At 34.9% G+C, this 20,417-nt stretch overlaps 1 protein-coding gene across 4 annotated transcripts in view; it reads left to right on the forward strand.

The window, feature by feature from the left end:
• The first annotated feature begins 8,547 nt into the window (after window positions 1–8,547).
• The window catches only part of ANOS1 (anosmin 1), a 246,491-nt gene continuing 234,621 nt past the window's right edge, over window positions 8,548–20,417 (forward strand). For all 4 annotated transcript variants that reach the window (XM_074213594.1, XM_074213597.1, XM_074213595.1 and 1 more), the window contains exon 1: window positions 8,548–8,904. In XM_074213594.1, coding sequence (XP_074069695.1) covers window positions 8,695–8,904 — 210 coding nt within the window. In that variant the 5' untranslated portion in view covers window positions 8,548–8,694. The remainder of the gene's footprint in view (window positions 8,905–20,417) is intronic.

Consider the following 20,417-nt stretch of genomic DNA (forward strand, 5'->3'; position numbering starts at 1 on the left):
AAATCCCCCCTCCCTTTTAACCAAAATCCCCAAGAAGCAACTATTACATGCATTGGAAAGCATTTGCTCTCCAGCAAACCTTTGGAACAAAACCTTCTTTTAAAACTAATGAATATAAATATCATCTCTATCATTTAATTGGATGGGCTATCTTCAGAGAAGTTTCTAAAAGCCAGCAAGAATCACATGAAAAATCTAAAAACCATTTTGCTGATTTATTCTTTAATTCACTTCAGTGACTATATATAAACAGGAAGACTTTTCCATTCCCAAATGCACACTAGAATTGATCAAAAGTGGGAATTAATTGATAATATCACAGGACTACCACAGTCAAACTAAATTCTTTTAAAGAGTTTAAAAGCCTTACCATAAAATTAGATTATCTCAGCCCAAGAGTAAGCTTTCTCTTTTCTTTATATCTCATTCCCTCGACCAGTATGTGGCGCTGTCTCCTGAAGAAAACTTCCTCCTAAATTTTTCAGAAGCTTGTCTCTAAATCTGTTAGTATTTAAATAGTTTAATTAAGTGTCAGTCAGTTTTAAAATATCAAAAAAAAAATCAAATCAGCATTTGGTTCCTTTATCAAGACACATTTAAACTACTGTAAAATTATTTTATATGCTATTTAAAAATAAAAGAACTCAAAAATTTAGATCATTCAATTGGAACTATGCAGTTAAAGCTAAAAAAGAGTGACCTACTTCCATAAAGTTCAAACTGAATATTAGGCAGTGAGAGGGACAGAAAGTAAAAAATGAGAACTCTAACAATTAAATGAAATCTCGTAAAAAGTTCATGCATCTTTTATCAATTTAGGTCACATGATGCTTTTCAGTGTGTTAATAGCTTAGCATACATTTAAGTTGATTCATGTCCTCGAAACATATGTTTGCATGCAACTACAAAATATTTTAGTCACTAATGAGGCTTAAAATACAGATGTTAATTTTTCATATTTTAATTGCTTGTTAACACCTGCATATTTACTAAAACAGTTTTGTATCTATGGGATTATAATATTATGTACAGATTACTGTGTAAATTTATGATTATTTACTGTAGTTTTTTCCTTTCTTTTTGAATTAGGGTTTGAGAAGTTTCTGAATTTCTTAATCTCCTTGTTACAATGTTCTAGTGAATTCAGTTTTACTAACCCTGAACAGCAAGTCTTTTGTATGACCACAAACAGAGGCCTCACTTGCTGTGTCCAACAGCTGATGCTGAGATTCTGAAGTCAACAGAAGTTACACATTGAAATACTACAAGGCTAGGGATGGGAAAAAAATTCATATTTGAAAGAGATGAAGTCTGCAAGAGAGATCTTTTAATTCTTCACAAATTTTGAAAATTTTGTGGTAAGAAATAAACCATTAGAAATTGCTTATTTAGGGAACAGGTTTTCATGCACAGCAGTGACTAAGTCTGATAGCAAAGCACCTAATATATAGTGAAAACAATTTTTTGAATATTCAAATGAATGAAAAAATGAATTTTGAGTATGTAGTGGGGTTGGGATTGGGGACTTTAAATTTAAAGATATGATTGATCATTTCAGCATTAATGCTTTATATGACTAGGGAAATAGCTAATTTGACTAACAAAAATTTTAATTGTTATTTCTCCATTTTAGTATTCTGATTACCTGGCAAAATGAAACACAGGCGCTTCTATTGAATGATTTTAAGCAAAAACCCCAGGAAAAGTATATAATAGCAATATTCCTTTCAGATAGTATAAACTGCCAATGGAGTTTTTTAAAATTTCATTTAAGAATAAGAGTGGGCAGTCTGGTACAGTAGATAGAGAGTTGACTTCAGAGCCAAGTAGACCTGGGTTCAAGTACTACCTCTTAAACCTACTGACTAAGTGACTATCTCTCAGGGCTTGATCTAGGCAACTCAAAAAGTATAAATTGCAGAGACTTCCCTATGCTAATGAAATCAGAGATCCAGACCCTATAGCTATTTAAGAATAGATTTTACTTGTGTCTACTTCAACTCTTCCCTAACTTATGTGACCAGCACTATAAAATAGAGATGCATTGTAAATTTTTACCAGAAAGGGTTTACTTACCCAAAGAAGTACAATAAATAACGCAAAACGAGACTGTTATGTATGTTTGGTAAAGGGAGGTATTTAATAAATATAAAAAATTACAGTGATTAACATTGTACATTCTGTCTCTGTGAATACTTATGTGGTATAGATAAAATATATATTACAGTAAATGTGTGCATATACATATATATATATAGTTTGTGTGTATAGATAAGGTATATAAAATATTTGTGTATGTATAGATACATATAATTCTATATACATATGGAAATAACTACTTTTAAACCATCAAAGATTCTTTCCTGAGTCATAGATCTTGATGATCACTGACCAGGAAACATTTTATCATGAAACTTCCTAAATAATTAGCATTTTTACATCACTCATAGTTAATATGTCATATTTGGAGAGATGATGTTGCCTTTATTCTGAGTAATAAACTATATTTTTTTCCCTGTACATTAAAAAGGGAAGTGAAAACTGAGTGGTGTCTGTAATGTCTAGTTGTCAAATCAGTGGAACTTGTATTTGGAAGTGTAGAAGTATCTTAGCCTTGGATTGGATATTTTCATTTAGTCCTTTGTCTCTGCTCAACCTGACACTGAATGCCACTGTCTGAAACATTTCTATTCCCCTTTGAACCAAGGAAGGAAGATTAGGGAAAAACTGGCAAACTGTAAATTGAATTTTTAAGAAATTTCTCATTCTAAGGAAGACAGAAACTAAATGCATGTAGGACCTGAGAAAAATCCATCTGGTCTTTGTAATAGGTCCAATTTGGTAACATGTCTGGATTTTTCAGTGCACCCTGGGAGGAACTCTCTTCCCTCTCTGTCATGGACTCTAATTATTGGAAGAGGAGACTATTCCAATCTAGATTCAGAAGTACCAATCAAATGAAATTATTTCACTTAAATTTCTACACTTGGAAAAATACATCAATTTCCTTCCCCCAAGAGAAATGTCATCACTATATCCACACCCCAAGTGCAAATAAAATTAACATCTAATCATTCCATTTTAGAAATCAACTAAAATCTTCTTTGGATGTCAATCTGTCTGTCTTTAATGTAAACTAGAATGTGAATTCCGTGAGGGCATGGATCTTGTCTTAATCTTTTCTTGTATTTTTCATAGTACCCAACACAGTGATCTATATTTAGTGCTTAATAGTTTTTTAGTTAAATAAGTGAAATTACATGAAATTCAACTTCCTTGAATATCTATTGAAAAATGACACTAGTATGATCATTAAATGTTTTGTCCTCTTATTTATTGGCTGGAAGTTGAACATTTTAATTTTAGAAAACTTATTGAATATGTCTCTCTCTTTATATATATATATATATATGTGTGTGTGTGTGTGTGTGTGTGTGTGTGTGTGTGTGTTAATTTTAATGAGATATTTGATGTATCATAAAAGAAATTAGAAGTTTCATCTCTACCTTTAATGGAGTCCTGAATACTTAACTGATATATTTGTGAAACAAAATGGACATAGTATGCCAACTAATTGTGAATCTATTCTATTTTATGTTGCCTCTGGAACCCTAAATAAGATGAACCAAGAACTTTGGTTAATATATATTTTAATTTAAATTTGATGAAAATTGTTTTCTCTTTGATATCCATACATTAATACATTAATTTTTATTCATTTATTTCAACAGAAGTCTAAGTCAATTAGATTAATTTCTATCTTGGAAAAGATAGAAGGTTCAAATTAGGACTTTAGAAGTGGAGTGTCTTGGAATTTTTTAATCTGTTGTAGCCCTTTTTACTCCACAATTAATAGCACCAGCTTCACAAGTGATACAAGAATACAGAAGTGAAAGATTTAAGGTGCAAAATGAGGCAGCTAGGTGGCTCAGTGGATAAAGAGTCAGACAGGAATTCAAAACTACCCTCAGACAAATGTTCTTGTGGGACCTTGGGCAAGGAAGTGACCTGTGTGACCTTGGCCAAGGAATTATTTATTAAGGTGTATTTATTAAGTGCCTTCAATGTGCACTGTGCTGAGTGCTTTACAAATATCTCATTTGATCCTCATAGTCTTGAGAGGTAGGTACATTTTATTATTATCAATTTATAGTAGATGAATCTGAGACAGACACAGGTTAAATGACTTGCCCAAGTTACACAGTTTCTGAAGTCAAATTTGAACAGATATTTCTCTCATTCCAGTTCTCTATGCATGGTGATTCCTAGATGGAAGTCACTTAATCTCTTTGTGCATAAGCTCCCTCATTTATAAAATGGGGATAATGAAACAGCATCCCAGGATTGTTACATGGATAAGTGAGATAATATTTATAAGTATTTTGCAAACTTTAAATCTATAATTTTATAACTATTAATTTTTTGCCTATGAATATTTGCTAGAAGGAATTTGCTTCTCTTTTTTTTTCTTCTAGGGGGCTAGAATAGGAGAGAGAGAAAAGAGATCTCTTTCTTTCTATACATGTATATAAACACATAGAATATGTTACATGCATTTTCAGATGAAAACACTGGATTATTAGTTTTACTTATTTTTGCTATATTCCAAGAGATTCTTCATAGAGTAGGGTTAATTTATAAATGTGTAAAATTTCAAATCAAAAGATATCAATGTAACTTTATAAAATTGAGAAGTTTAGAATTCTTTTTGTTATGTTTCAAGATTTCCCATCTCCTACTGATGCACTGTTTGTTCACTTGGTAGTGCTAGGATTTCATATACATAGTACAAGAGGTATAAATCTTATATGTTTACCGGTGACTATCTTTTTCACTTTAAAGTTCATCTAAGTTATAATTAAAAATAAATCCAATGGAAAAATGCCCTATAATTCATTCTATTAGTCATGATGAATGGTCTTTAACTTCTCTGATAGATAAAAGTAAGGATAATTTGCAGTATTATGTCCAATGGAAACACACAAGAGTAGCCTAATATCTTTCATCAAAAGTTCTACTTAGAGGATAGTCATGGTGTCTTACTTTTTTGGTTTATAAAATGGATGTATAAAATGAATTTATTCAAGTATTTCATAAAAACAAATATGCTATAGACATGTATAAGTATATATTTAATATACGATACACAGTGATTTGTTTAAATATGAAGAAACTTTTGCCAACATCTCAGAATGCTTAAAATTTTCAGTTTTTTACATATCTGTTTCTATTTCTCTCTCTGTCACAGTCATGTTGTGTCATTTAAAAATATAGTGTTACTTTAAAGTTACTTTTAAAATGTAGATATAATAAAAAAACCTATGATATAACTGGTATAACTTTATATCTAAGAATGAACATTTTTTGAAATTTGCTCATCTATCATGAAAACATTTTAGTAATTAACGAGTGAAAAGAATAATTTTTTACAGCAAAACAGAGTTCCACAATATTAACAAGATCAATTGACTTAAATATTATTTTATTCATTTCTATCCAACTCTAGACTCTGCTTTTATGCAACATAGTTTGCAACAGAAATAATATAATTATCCAGCTAAATAACATTTCAATCATAGATTTGGGAATCTAAGAAAATCATTGGGTTGAAGCATTTCACTCAAATTTTAGCTGGAAATCATTTTTTAAAAATCTAAATGGAGAGTTATTGTGCTTGATAGCCTGGACTCCTTAGTAAAGTCAAACCTGTTGAGTTTATACATTCTTTAACCATACATATTGACAAACATACATATGAGTTGTTGGAATAGTTGATTAACATTGTTAAAGATATTTATGTTAGATCACGTACTAGACCAAAGAAAGCATGTTATAGCTATATAGAGATTTTTAGATGAGATTTTTAGATCTCTCAATGATTGAGTTAAAGTACAGAAAATATAGCAAATTAGTCAAGAGATACTAAGTATTCAGATATATCAAATAAACAAATGCTTATTTGGTTCTTCCTATGTGTCAGACACTGTTATAAACTCTGGAGGGAAAAAGACAAAAATGAAAACTGTCCCTGACCTCAAAGAGCTTATGTGCTATCAGAATACATAAATTATCCATATCTAATCCTTAGAACTATCAGAATACATAAATTATCCATATCTAATCCTTAGAATTTAAACTAAATTCTGTGACCATAGATTTATATATTTTATGTGAATAAGTGGTAGACCTAAGTATGTTCATATTAGAATATAAATGTATTTGAATATAAGGGGGAATAGGTATCTTGAGTACTTTTATTTATCAGTATAAGTATACATAAATACATAGCTAATCAGATATTTTAAAAAGTTATGTGCATATATAATAGAAAACATTCTCTTCATATACGTTCAAATACTCAAGACTTCTCCTACCTACCTTAATTCTTAGAGTAATAATAATAATGAACTAGTATTTTAAAATTTTCTAAGTAGTGAAGTAAATAAGGCTAGGTATATATATATATATACACACATATGTTTATATGATACATATTATACACACACACACACACACACACACACATATATATACTTATTTGAGCCTTAAAAACAATCACACGAGGAAGGTCATGATTCTTTTTTCTTTGTAAAGACATAGATAGTGACTCTTAGAAATATAAAGTGATTTTTACAATATCTAGTGGCCCTGGATCTAATACAAGTTGCTGACCTCAAAGTACTATAGAAGATTATAACATCAAATAGTTTTAAACTTATTCGTTTTAGCTATTAGTCATATACTGATATAATTACACTATATAGAATATATGTACATACAAGTTTCTCAATCATTAAAAAGATTAATTTTATTACTCAGTTCTTAGACTCATACTATAATGGAGATCAGAGCATCTGTGACATTCCATGAATTTTTCTGAACCATCATTTAAGAAAAAGAAAAAGGTCAGTGATATTTCCCCTGCAACCCCCTTTTATTGAATATAGAGATGGAAGTCTCCATTTACAGATAAGGAAAACTGACACTCAGGGAGATGAAGGTATTTCCTCTAAACATAGATGCAGTAGACATTTTCAAGTTCAGATGGATATATTAATGGAAAAGGCACTGAACAGAGATCCAATGAACTAGTGTAGTTGAGTGGGAAATGCTCTAGACTTGGAATCAGAGTGCTCACATGAGTTCAATCCTAGCTCTGTTATTACATCTGTGTCTTGGGCAAGTCACTTAATCTTTGGGTCCTAATTTCTTCACTTGTATGAGAGAGTTGATGTGGATAAATTTTGTTTCTTATTAAATTCTGTAATCCATGACATAAATCTAACACAAATAATTATGATTTCTCTAAGTCTCAGTTTCCCTATTTATAAACTAAAAAGGTTGTACTAGATCAGAGGTTCTCATCCAGTGTGAACATTTTTTTATAGGTTTTTGCAAGGCATTGGGGTTAAGTGGCTTGCTCAAGGCCACACAGCTAGGTAATTATTAAGTGTCTGAAGCTGGACTTGAACTCAGTACTCCTGACTCCAAAGCTGGTGCTCTATCCACTGTGCCACCCAGCCACCCCCAGTGTGAACTTAAAAAATACTTTGATTACTTTATTTAATTATAACTAGGTTCCTTTATAACTTTATTTTATTTTATGCATTTAAAAACACTTTGTGAGGTCCATGAGCTTCAGCAGACTGCAGAAGGGTCCACCAGTAGGATTAGTTGATTTCTAAGATAACCTTTTAGTTCTCAATTCTACAATCCAAAATTCATATTGCCTTCTATAACATCATGTTACTTCCCTTTTCTCTTAATAGCCTTTTTCCATTGCAGTGCTCATCATGCTGCCCTGTACTGCTCATTGTATCTTAGGGAAGATGAATCCTATATTAGAAACTCATTTTTCAGTAAATGAAAATCTGAGTAATGTTTCTAGGCTAAATTTGCCTAGACAACTTCGGGACATTTAGGTAGATGACTTATCCATATTTCATGTAGCAATTCCTCTGGAGGAACCAAGTCCCTAATATCTTTTCCTGGTTTTCCTCTTGGGAGACCAGCCACAAGTGCCTATTATATACATACATACATATATATATATATATATATATATATATATATATATACATACATATATACATTCAGATACACACACACACACACACACACACACACACACACACACACATATATATATATGTATGTATATCTGAATGGCAACAACTGAATAATACCAGGAAATTGCCTGCCTATGTCTTACCTGAGGCGTGTATGTGAGGAGGAGGAGGGGAAAGGAGAATGGGTGAGTCCCCAAGGTGTGCATACAGGTTTCAAAGCCGGAATGTTTGTGGAATGGGAGGAGGGTGGGTAACTTTTGCCAGTCCCTCCTTCACTTTTTTCCTTGCCCCTTTGCTTCCAGCTCGTAAGACCTGCCCAGGGACAGACAGCCCGGCCTCAACTGTCACTCACATTTCTTCCAGCCAATGGCATAGTCGACTGTCACCCTCACCCCACCCCCTCCAGGGAGTGAGGGGAGGGGTGTATGTTGGGGAGGGGAGGTCTGAGGGGAGTGGGGAGGGGGAGGGCGGGGGTGAACAGAGTTGAATGATTGAACTTTCTTTTTTAGTTTCTGCAGCAGTGAGGTTCCCCTAGTAGTCCAGCACCAGACCGGTGCTTAGGAGCTTATCCAGGCGTCTCTTGCTCCTTGTAGTCCCCTTGTTCCCCCTCCCCACATCCAAAGCGATGGTGTTAAAGGATCCAGGCGTGTTTCTGACCCTTTTCCTCTGGATTACGGCTTCCTGGGGCTGCCTGGCTACAGCTGCGGGGCTTGGTGCTGCCGCCCGCAAGCAGGACGAGACTCTTTCTGCTGTCAGTGTTTACAGAGCCAGATGCACCTCCAGGTGCCTTAGCCTGCAGATCACTCGAATCTCAGCCTTCTTCAAGCATTTCCAGGTATGGTTTAAAAAATAAATCTCCACACTGCCTAAAAATACTGCCCTTCTCCATCTCTCACTCTACCTCTCCGGCAGCCACTTTGCCCCAGGGCTGTCTGTCCTCTGGTCTGTCACTTGCACTCCTCTGGATTTCCCAGCTTTGAAGGACTGGGGCGCGGGGGTGCGCTGTGAAACCATTTTTCTTAGGTGGGAGTTGGAGCTTACCAAGTAAAGCCTCTGGAGCAAAACTTCTCTGCAAAGATCGACAGCCTGCGGGAGTCCTGCCTTTCAGGGTTAGCAGAAAGTGGGGATGGCGGACTTTTCTGTCCTCCTCAACTCACCTTCAGTTTGATCCTCTAAACCCATAAGGAACCCCAAAGGGGCATCTTTGGTTTGGTTTATTTGCTTGTGAAATTAAAGCTCACCCACTCCCGGTTCCCCTGTACAGCCCCAACCCCTGGGAGAGATTAGAGATGCTTATGTAGAACAGGCTACTAATCTTTCCATATTGTTTTTTGGAATAGTTTCCCCAAACTATTAGCTCAGTTGCCCAAAGTCCCAAGGGGTTAGCTGCTGCATGTGTGGTTATTAGAGGCAGGATTGTTGGGAGGTGAGTCAGGGAGGTAAAACAGGCTGTGGCAGAGGTACCTGGGCTTCTTCCTTGCAAGAAGAGGCAAGAGAATCGTCATCCTCTCCTCCCTGCAGGTGCCAGTCTGGGATCAATCCCCTCCCTTTTTCTGGCCTGTTTAGAATCCCTTTGACATTGCGCGGGGCAAAATCCAGACTACCCGGAGGAAGATTCCGGCGCCCATCGAACGCCTGGGGCAGGGTTGTTTTTACCCATTAGCATGCATGGGTGTGTGTGTCTGTCCAGTTTCAGAGCTTTAAAGCTTTAGTCTCAAACTAATAAATGAGATGAGGCACGGGGTGAGGAAAGAAAGGGAGGTGGGGGTGGGGTGGGAAGTCGTTGGGAGTGGGTTGTGCTGCCTCTATACAAAGTCTGGATGAATCTCCTGGGAAGTAGCGTGGAGTAGTAGAAAGACCATTGAGTGCAGAAGACGTGGGCTCAACTGTGGGTCTGCCACTTTTTACCTGTGTGACCTTGGGAAAGTCTCTTAACCTTTCTGAGCTCCAGTTTCCTTAGTTGTGGAATGAAAAGGTTTGGATTAGATGACCTTCCAGTTCTAAAGCTTTAATCCTATAATTCACCGTTTATCGGGCCAGGCACGGGTACGAGGCGCTGTGGGTATAAATAACCATAAATGACTCAGTCCCTACTAGCGAGAAGATTCTCTAAAGTCCTTTCCAATTAGATCTTATAATTTACTAGAAAATGTCTCTGTTTTTAGGTTGCTCTCTCTCTCTGTCTGTCTGTCTGTCTGTCTGTCTGTCTGTCTGTCTGTCTCTCTCTCTCTCTCTCTCTCTCTCTCTCTCTCGTGTTTTCCCCTCTGTCTCTCTTTTCTGTCTCTGTCTCTCTTCTTTTTCTTCCTCCTTTAGAATAAAGCCCGAGGGAAGGCAAATGGTCCTTGGATGTTTAGCTTTGGGGACTCCCTTTTGTGTGAGAGATCTGTAAGAGGATCATAGAAGAACAGAAAGTCTTAGCAACCTGCTGGGAGTTGGGAGGTCGAGGACCTATGAGAGATGTATATTGCCAGGGTATCAAACCGAGGAAAACTTTGGCCAGCTGGATGGATCCAGAAGCAGTTCCCAGAGTCCCAGATGAAATGTTGCTTTTAGGAAATCATTTATCCAAGCTCATTATTTCTGTTCTCCTTTCATCTCCCTCTCTACCCTCCTCCTTGTCTCACTTGTCCCATTTCACTTGAGATGCCCACCTGCTCTCTACTTGAGAAAATGCTACGACTGCATCCAGAAGTGGAAAAGTCTGGAGGTTGAGAGCCCTTTGCCCTGAGTGAATGAATGAATGAAAGAACGAAGAATCAACAAATCAACAGATCGTTTCCCCTCTGCCCCCTCCCCCCCGCCAAATACATGGGTGTAAAGTGGGTTCCCTGAGAGTATTGATGACCTTTGAAATTCCAAAGGAAATTTTTGGAGTTGCATTGAAAATATTGGGGAAAGAAGTATAGAGTCAGGGCTTTTCCTCGGGACTCATTTAAAGGACCCATTTAAGTCTAGGAGAGCTAGTCAGAGTTGGGTAATAACTCTTGAAGTATGTGTGTTTGTGTGTGTGTGTGTGTGTGTGTGTGTGTGTGTGTGTGTGACACACATAGCTGTTATGTATTTAAAAAAAACTTTACCAGTTTTCAGGTCTCCTAGTAGTTGACATAGTACTAAAATCTTCCTGAGTATATGTTCAAAAGAAGAAAAAGAAAACAAACAAAAATATAAAATCAAAGCTGTTTTAACCTCCATCTGCTTCAAAGCGAAACTACACAAAAGTCTTCCTGAGTTGCTAAACCTTTTATCAAAACAGAAAACACTGCCCTAGAAATGAATGAATCTCTTGAGAAGATACTTCACCTTTGTGGTTTAAACAACAGCCACCTCCTCAGGGGAAAAAAATACCCCAAAAAAGTCTCTTCCCTGGGGGAATTAGTATCTTTTTTATTGAATTGTCAGTTGTTGTAATTTATTTGTTTTACAGTTTCAGTGGTTAAAGAGCCAGTTTAGATCAAGCCAATGCCTAGTGAAAGGCTTTTTTTGTGGTTTCTTGGCATGATTTCTCTTCTGAAGTAAAACTGCTGACAGAATGCACATTGCCAAACAATAGTGATTACATTTTAATTAGCTGGGGTGAAATAAGCTGCAAATTACTCAGTTAGGACTTAATAACTGCTGTTTTTGTAATCAATTGCAAAGCCATTCTTGGAGTTTTAACCCTAACCTGGTAATGCCTGTGTGATTTATCTAAATTACAGGGATTAAGCTCTTTTAAGTTCGGAAAGGATGGTAGCATGATCTCCTTATAAAAAAAGCTAAACCTCACATTGTCTTTTATTGAAAGGGAGGTGTGGGTATCAAGGTATAGCACACGTACTATTCAGTGTGTTTTTTTATAGCATGATTTCCTTTGCTTCAGGCTTTTACAACCTGTTTCATCAGGAAAGGGCTTTTTACCCGCAAGATTAGTAGAATTTAATTTGCCGTTTTCTATAAATAAGCAATTGGGGGGTTTGAAGGCAGATACTTCCTTTTGTATGCAGGTGCACATTGTTTCCAAGGGAGTAAACTATCTCTTGTAAGAAAATTGAGTAAATAAAGAAGACCAAACAGCTTTCCCACATCACATCTTTGGTTTTAGATGGTACAAAGAGATTTTACAATAGATATAAAAGAACCCATACTCTTGAAGCTAGTGTTTAGAATGAGATGACTTCTTAAACTCCAGTTATTCACATAGAAAAACATATCTATTTTTATACATACAAAATATAATTACTGTACCTCTTGACCTCTAGTTGTGCAGGAAGCATCTTTCATATTAGCAGCATTCTATTTTATTCTACATTTGCATTGTTTTGCACTAGTATTTTAACAAAAAGAATGGAATTGTTATTCTCTCTATCCTTTCTGCAAGGCAGAAGAACATCAAAAAGATGAGGCTATTGAAGCACATTACTCTCTTCAAGGTTAAATCTAATGTTCCTGTTTCTTCTCTATTGTTAGTGGGTCCAGTCTGAAAATGAAATGATTTGGGGATCAATTCTCACAACTATTACTTTTTTTTCAATTTGAATTTTTCTTTGCAAAATTCCTTCTTTACCCTCACTTGAGCTAGGGAGTGCACTTAGAATCATCTATACTTTATTCATGCAGAAAGTGAGGCTGAAACAAATGAAATGATTTGCTAAAGATCATAGGATAAGGAAATGAATAGAACCAGGGTAAGAATTCAGGTCTCCAATGATTTGCTAGGAGTTTTCCTAGTGAAAGGAAGTGAAGTGAAGGGAGAGCATTTTACTTCTAACCATCAGTATGTTCCCAAAGTCTTGGGAGAAGTGGGTTAAAAAAAAAAATAGTTTGCTGATCAGAGACTAGGAATAAAGAGGATACCTGTTTCCTTGCCAAGACTAAGGAAAGCTTATGGAGAAAATAAATGGAATAATGTTGGCATGTGGAAAAATAGTAGATTCTGCAATCTTGGCCCCAGGGTTCTAATATTTGATTAGTGTTAAGAGATACTTGCCTAATGGTACATTATTCACTTTATAATGCTGATGGGTTTGCTTAGGTAGCTTATTAGAGATCTGAGGATTTTCTTTTGTAATAATTGGAAGCTGTTTATTTTGGCAAAAAAAGCTGCAATGGTGATTAGTTATTTCCACTTAAAGGGCCTGTGTCTCCTTTAACAAAAAGTAAATAAACAATTAGCTCATCCAGAACCTTCACAGCCACAAATTAGCCCCAGGCTCACAAAACTTCAAACTGGTGATTTTGTGGTGTGCACATACTCAAGAATGATGGATTGAGTCAACTGTGGAACAAATTTTCAATTAGGTGCTCAGACTCACAAACATTCAGGGAGTCAAAATGGGAGAAGAGGACCAAAATCTACCTTAGAATTTCCTGGCTTCCATTCCTAGTTCTTTGGCTCAACTTTCAAAACATTCTGAATTTAACCCAAATTAAATTCTACACTATGCACTATAAGACTTCCTTTGAAAGTTACATAAAACACATGAGTGAATGATTCTCTGTTCAAAGAATTAAGTTTTTGTAATGTCCCACATCACAATTTTGAATTTAGGACAGGGCATTCAATAAATATGTTCCTTAATTATATCTGTGTGCCAGTTCATTAAAATGTAAGTTAAGAAAAAAAATATTTCTCTGAAGGACTTAGCCAAAGACTTAGAGTTAATTAGGGTCTTCTCGGTTTTGAGAACCTGTCTATTTTTTTTTTAATTAGCAAATGGTCATGTTAATGATAAAAGAGTTTATCACCGGATTCTTTTATGTAGCAGGCTCCCATAAGAATTCAAATGTCTTTACAACTTCTTTGGGACTGGGGAAGGAGAACTTGCTAAAGTTTTGGAAAACATGTTAAATTGGAGACAGAATCATTTCTTCCATTAGTTGAAGAATGAAAGCTAACTTTGTACCTTAACCTAGGAGAAATCGGGGAATTTGGCAGCTCTCAGGGACCTCAGAAGTCATCTAGTTCAATGCCTATAAGACCAAGAATTTCTGTTACCAAGAATATCTACTACAACATCTGCAGCAAGTTGTTTTTGAGTCATTTAACTCAAGTCCAGCTCTTTGGAATTCTTTATTGGGGGCTTTTCTTGGCAAAGGTTTAGTGTGATTTCCCATTTCCTTCCCTAGTTCATTTTACAGATGAAGAAACTGTGCAAACAGTATTAAGTGACTTGCCCAGGGTCACACCACTAGTAAGTGTCTGAGTTTGAATTTGAACAAAGGGAAATGAGTCTCCTGACTCCAGGCCTGATATGCTAACCATTGAACCATCTGGCTGCCCCTTTGCATCAAGTAGAGTAGCATTATTTTTGCTTGAAGATTTCCATTGAAGAGGAACTTTGAGAGATTCATTTCACATAATTCTATTAGGAAGTCCTTGCTTACATTGAGCCCCAGGTTATTTTTCAACAACTTCCATATTCCTTGACCATTATATACTTGAAAATTGTCATTATACTTACCCTAAATCTTCTCTTCTACAGTCTTCAAACCCCTAAATTCTTTCAACATATCCTCTCCAGTTCCTTTACTTATTCTTTTCATATTCCTTTGGAATGCCCTTTTCAATATAGTCCTTCCATAAATGTATCATGTTGACCTGAAGACAGTATTCAGAATGGAATCTGGCTACAGAACTATCAGTTACCTTTTAAATTAACTTTGGCTGCCATGTTGCTCTGGTGAAGCCTTGACAGAGACTCCCTATGACTAGTGGCTAGAGTTCCAGATAGAGACAGAAAGATTTATCTTCATGAGTTCAATTTCTGACCTCAGATACATACTAGGTAACCCTGTTTGCCTCAGTTTCCTTATCTTTAAAATGAGCTAAAGAAAATGATAAACCATCTTAGTTTATTTTCCAAGAAAACAGCAAATGGGGTCATGAAGAGTCAAACAGGATTGTAAATGAATGAGCAATAACAACATAATTTTAAAGTTAGAAGAGATCTTATGGATAGATCATCTTTCAAACTCATTAAGTGGAGAGATTAGAAAACAGTCTATTCTACTCTAAAACAAAAAGGTCAATTCTTTCTTCTCAAGAAAAAATATTTTATGATACGATTTTCTAAAAGGAATCTCTGGAGATAGATATAAAGATCAATTAAAAAAAAGTAGAAAGGCCTTCAATATGATCAAGGACTTATTAAATATATGAAATAGAATAAATATAAAAATAGAACAATATTAGCTATACTTACACTTACATAATCAGGAACATACATTTAATTATGTTTGTCCTTTATTCTTGAAGAGAAGTGATGCCATGACAAGCACAAGAATTGAATTTGAGTGAGGGGGTACTGTGCTAAGTCACCAGCCTCACTTTCTTCTCTGGAGCCATCTGGGTTCAGGGACCAGATATGAATCAGGATGAGTAGAGATGGCCCTGATGCGAGGCAATCAGGGTTAAGTGACTTGCCCAAGGTCACATACTAGTAAGTGGCAATGTCTGAGATTGGATTTGAACACCCATCCTCCTGGCTCCAAGGTCAGTGCTGTATCCATTGTACCACCAAGCTGCCATATTTAGTGAGATACACATGTACTGAAACATTAAGTATATACACACATTCAAAAAAAAGCACTTTGAGGAAATGACGTGGCCCTATAATTCATATATTGTTGAATATGATGCTCTGAGTTTTGCCAAGGTCAAAAAAAGGATGAAAAGTGAAATAATGCCATCAGGTTTAGCAAAAACTAGATAGTTATTTCATACAACTTTTGTATTAGGCAGGACCTTAGAGAATGAAATAGTAAAAATATCAGTGGATTTGAATTCAATTCTTGGAACTGTCTTGTGACTTTTGAAAAGTCATTTAGGCTCCCTAGTATAGATTTCTTTATCTATTAAATGTGTAGGCAACTTTTAACTCTAATAGTGCAAACTTAAGTCATTAAGGTCGTTTTACATATTAGTGAATAGAGATCCAGAAAGGCTGTCACTTTTCCATGGTTACTTACTTATTTAGAGATAAAGCCAGGACTTAGATGTGGATTCAATTCTGGTAAGCAATGTGTTTGGTGATTAGGATACAAGACAAAATTTCAAACAAAAAAACCAGGAGTTCATACTTTTGTTAGAAAAGCTGGAAGGTTTTTAACCTTCTGTATCTAGGATGCAAAATATTTAGAGATAAGAATATTTGAATATAAAATGAATATCAAGTAATTTTTTTTTCAAAAGTGCTGACTGTAGTGATAATCAGGAAAGACCATGTAAGTGGTCATTTTTGAACTGATTCTTAATGATAGCTTGGAATACAAGAGGTAGAGGTGAAAAAAGTGCCTGTGCAAAATTAGTTGAAAAATGAAATGCAGTTTACAGGTCATGGAATGTAGATCAGTTTGGCTGGATCATAGGTTACAGTAAGAGGAAGTTTAGGAAGATGGCTTGAAAACAGATTGTGAAGGTCTTTAAATCTCAAATAGGACTTTATACTAGAGTTGATGGATCTTCCTGATCAGGAGAAGATGTTTAGGTCCTTTGATTTAGGCCAATCACTTTAGCAATTATATGACAGAATAAATGAGGCCAAAGTTGAGGAGACCAATTACAAGATTGTAATGATAGTTCTATGTGGCACAGTTAATGGCATACCAGGTCTAGAGTCATAAATACTCATATTTTTGAGTCAAATTTAGCCTCAGACACTAGCTTTCTGATCCTGGGCATTCCACTTAACCCTGTTTGCCTCAGTTTCCTCATTTATAAAATGAGTTGAAGAAAGAAATGGCAAACCATTCCAGTATCTTTGCTAGGAATATCCCAAATAGGGTGATGAAGGGTTGGAAATAATTGAAAAATGACTGAACAACTATGATAGTTCAGACAAGAATTAATTAAGACTTGGAAATAGTTTAGAGGCATTATGAAATTAGAAACTAAAATGATATGAGAAATGCTGTGGAAGTAGTATGGGTAAAATTTTGTGATTGATTAGATATGGGGAAATGGATGAGTTTGAGTGAATAGTTGAAAATGCTTGAGATTATGTACTTGATTGAACTGTTTTTGACAGAAAAAGGAAAGTTAGGAGGAGGGGTATATTTGGGAGGAAAGATATTTGTTTTGGGAATGTTGAGTTTTCAATGTTTATGGGCCATCTTGATAAGATGCCCATTAGGGAAATATAGATGAGAAACTGGAGTTCAAAAGAGAATTGGGAGCTGGTGCTATGGATTTAAGAGTCATCTTCATTAAAATGATTCCTTCATTCAAATGCTTCATTCAAATACATAGAAACTGATGAAGTCATCTAGAGAGATAGAATAGATAGAAAAGAGAAGAAAAGAAATACCAGGATCACTGAATACATACACACTCAGTGCTTAGTAATCCAAAGTAGGAGACTGAGAAGGGTGGTCATCTAGGAAAACTGAGAAAGAACAACATCAGAAGAATTCCCAGAGAAGAGAGTGTTAAGATGAGGGAGGTATTCAGTATAATCAAATGTTACAGAGAGGTCAAGAATAATGAAAAATGAGAAAAAAAATTAAAAATTACAGGTAAATACATCATTGATAAGTTTCGAAATAATGGTGAGGACAAAAGTAAGATTTCAATGAACCAAAAAACAACTCAAAGATCATAAATTGGAGATAATAAGCATAGATAGATTTTTATAGACTGTGAGGGACTGGAAAGATATAGGCAGATAGACTGAGGGATTAGAAGTGTGAAGTGAAAGGACTTTGTTATTTTGATTTGTTATAGTAAGGATTCAGGAGATTTGAAAACATCTATTAAGAAGCAAGGAAAGAGCCAGTGAATTAAAAGAGACTGAAATCTAGGAAGAGAACTGAGAATAAATCAACGATAAATATCATTTCAGGAAGAGATCAGAAAATGAATTTAAGGGTACCAGTAGAATAGATGACACTGTTAAGGAGAAGGGCCATCTGTTCAATGAATAATTTTGGAATAAAAATAAAGATGAAATATGGAAAATATTAAGTTCATTCAATATGTAAAATTGGGGAGAAAAAGTTTATGACAGATGGTCTCCACTTTTTTCTTCTTTGTGAAGTATAGAGTGAGATATTGCATTGAGAGGGAGAAGAGTTGGAGAAAAGAGTAAAAGACTGAGAACAGACCTAGTGTTCTTTTAACTACAACACATCATCTTTTTAAATCCCATTTGAAAAAATGTAGGGCTAATTTTTGTTGGTTTTGTTTATAACTATTGATGAGGAAATATTTATTGAATTGGTGAATTTTATATTGTCATAGTATTATTCTATAATATTATATTATTCTATAGTAAGTCTGTCTGTGATTTTTAGCTATATTGCTTCTTATAAAGAATCTTAAATCATAGACCTACTTTTTAAGTCAAGCTTCCACCACTGAGGAAAGAATGCAAAAAGTTATATTACTCTAAAATAGAAAATTATGTACCCAAATGTCTATCATAAACATTCCAGCATCACCAGAATAAAACGTAATGACTTTCAATTGTCATTCTTTTGAATTACCTGCATAATCGTTAATATAGATAATTGAGATTTTTACCATAGAGATCAAGGAGGTAATGAAATAATTTCTCCCATCACCAAAAGCAAGAAAACAGTATGATTGGGACATCAGAACTGAAGTTTTAAAATAGGACTGAATTATTTCCAGCTATATCTGTAAAGAGTTGCTCAATAAGAAAATATCCCAAAAGACCAAAGTAGGATTCTTTACTCCACAATGTTCAGCCATCTACTCTAGAATCTATATTTCAGAATGCTGCTCCACAATAAAGTTCAAAGAATCAGAACTTTTCTCATGAACTATGTGACAAATGGAAGAATTCAGAAGACAAAAGTTGGCAAATTCATTGAAGTTAGCTTATTATATAAGACAGACAATTATACTGAACTGTAGGAGTGACGATGGATAATGGGTGATTAGATAATCTCTCATAAGACTACAAAGAGACAATGTGGATTCTGAAAATATGGTACAATGAGTCAATGAACCAGATATTTGGGTAGAGACAGAAATTAGTGTGGAATTGTTGATTCTGGTGTTTAAGTGATCTAAATTTTCATTGCTGTGAACATGAGTTCTCAATACGCATTCTCAATGGATTATATTTCATTTAGAGTATGAGTTTGTTTTCCCACAAGGCCTGCAGAAATAGCTAGAACTTAGAGTGGACAAATGGGGAGAAGGGCCTTTCTTAACCACAACAATCCTTGGTATGTTTTAGATGTCTGCAAGGTTAGCTTGTCAGTGCCAGTACTTGCCTTTGTTCATAAATCCGGATGCTACTATGTTAGTAGTACCTCTCTTCTCATCCCCCTAATATACACACATTCAATGACTGGAGAAAATTTTCACAGAATTTCATGCATGGCATCAGAGTATAAGGGATACATTTTTATGTAAAGTGGAGATAACTTAACCAGATAAATTTGTTGTGGGTAACCCAGGTCACCAGTAAATATAGATTACAGAGAAAGGAAAAACAAAGCAGTATTGAGATGAGTTTTTGTGGCTCACTCTAACCTAACTTGGTTATATAACATGACTTAAGATGCTAGATCATCCTAAAACTTAAAAAAAATCAAAACATTTGCACTGAAGTAACATAGTAATTCCTCATTCTTAGGTATCATTAGACTTTATCAGTTTCAATCATTTGGAGCCTGAGTAAAAATAAAAATAATTTTTTTAAAAAAGCCTCCAAGGAAAATAACTATCAGAAGTCCATGTATGCTATCTGGTAAGAAAAGATCAATATCACTGTAAGGTTAGATTGCAATTTATAATGAAGTACAGAATTTAATAAGGTTGATTCGATTCTCTTTAATTTATGGTGTAGTGTATATATATATATATATATATATATATATACATATATATGTGTGTGTGTGTGTGTGTGTATATATATATGTCTTTGCTTTGTTTTACCTTCTGAAATTTAAATAGAAAACCAGCAAACTTTTACATTTTGGAAAGGAAATATTTATTGAATATCCACAATATACCAGACGCTGTATTAAGCACTATTATGACTATTATCTCATTTGATTCTCATAATTTTATGAAAAACTTGCCATTATTCCCATTTTTCAGTTGAGGAAACTGAGGTTAAAGAGACTTGCCTAGGTTCAGATACTTAGCAAATGTTATAGGCTGTATTTGAACTCAGTTCTCACCAGCTACAATCTCAACTCCATTCTCTGTTGTCTGTACTGCTTAACTCCTCTAGTTGGCAAAGAACAAAAACAGATCAAGAGGGGAATATAAAGAGGATCCCAATCCCCTTCTGGAATTCTCAGACATGGACTAGAACTCTTGTGAGTTCCATATCCATACACATAGATATGGAGCCTTCATAATCACTGTACACCTATAAATCTGACAGATAT

Source organism: Macrotis lagotis, chromosome 1 (genome assembly GCF_037893015.1).
Source record: "Macrotis lagotis isolate mMagLag1 chromosome 1, bilby.v1.9.chrom.fasta, whole genome shotgun sequence".
Lineage (NCBI taxonomy): Eukaryota > Metazoa > Chordata > Mammalia > Peramelemorphia > Peramelidae > Macrotis > Macrotis lagotis.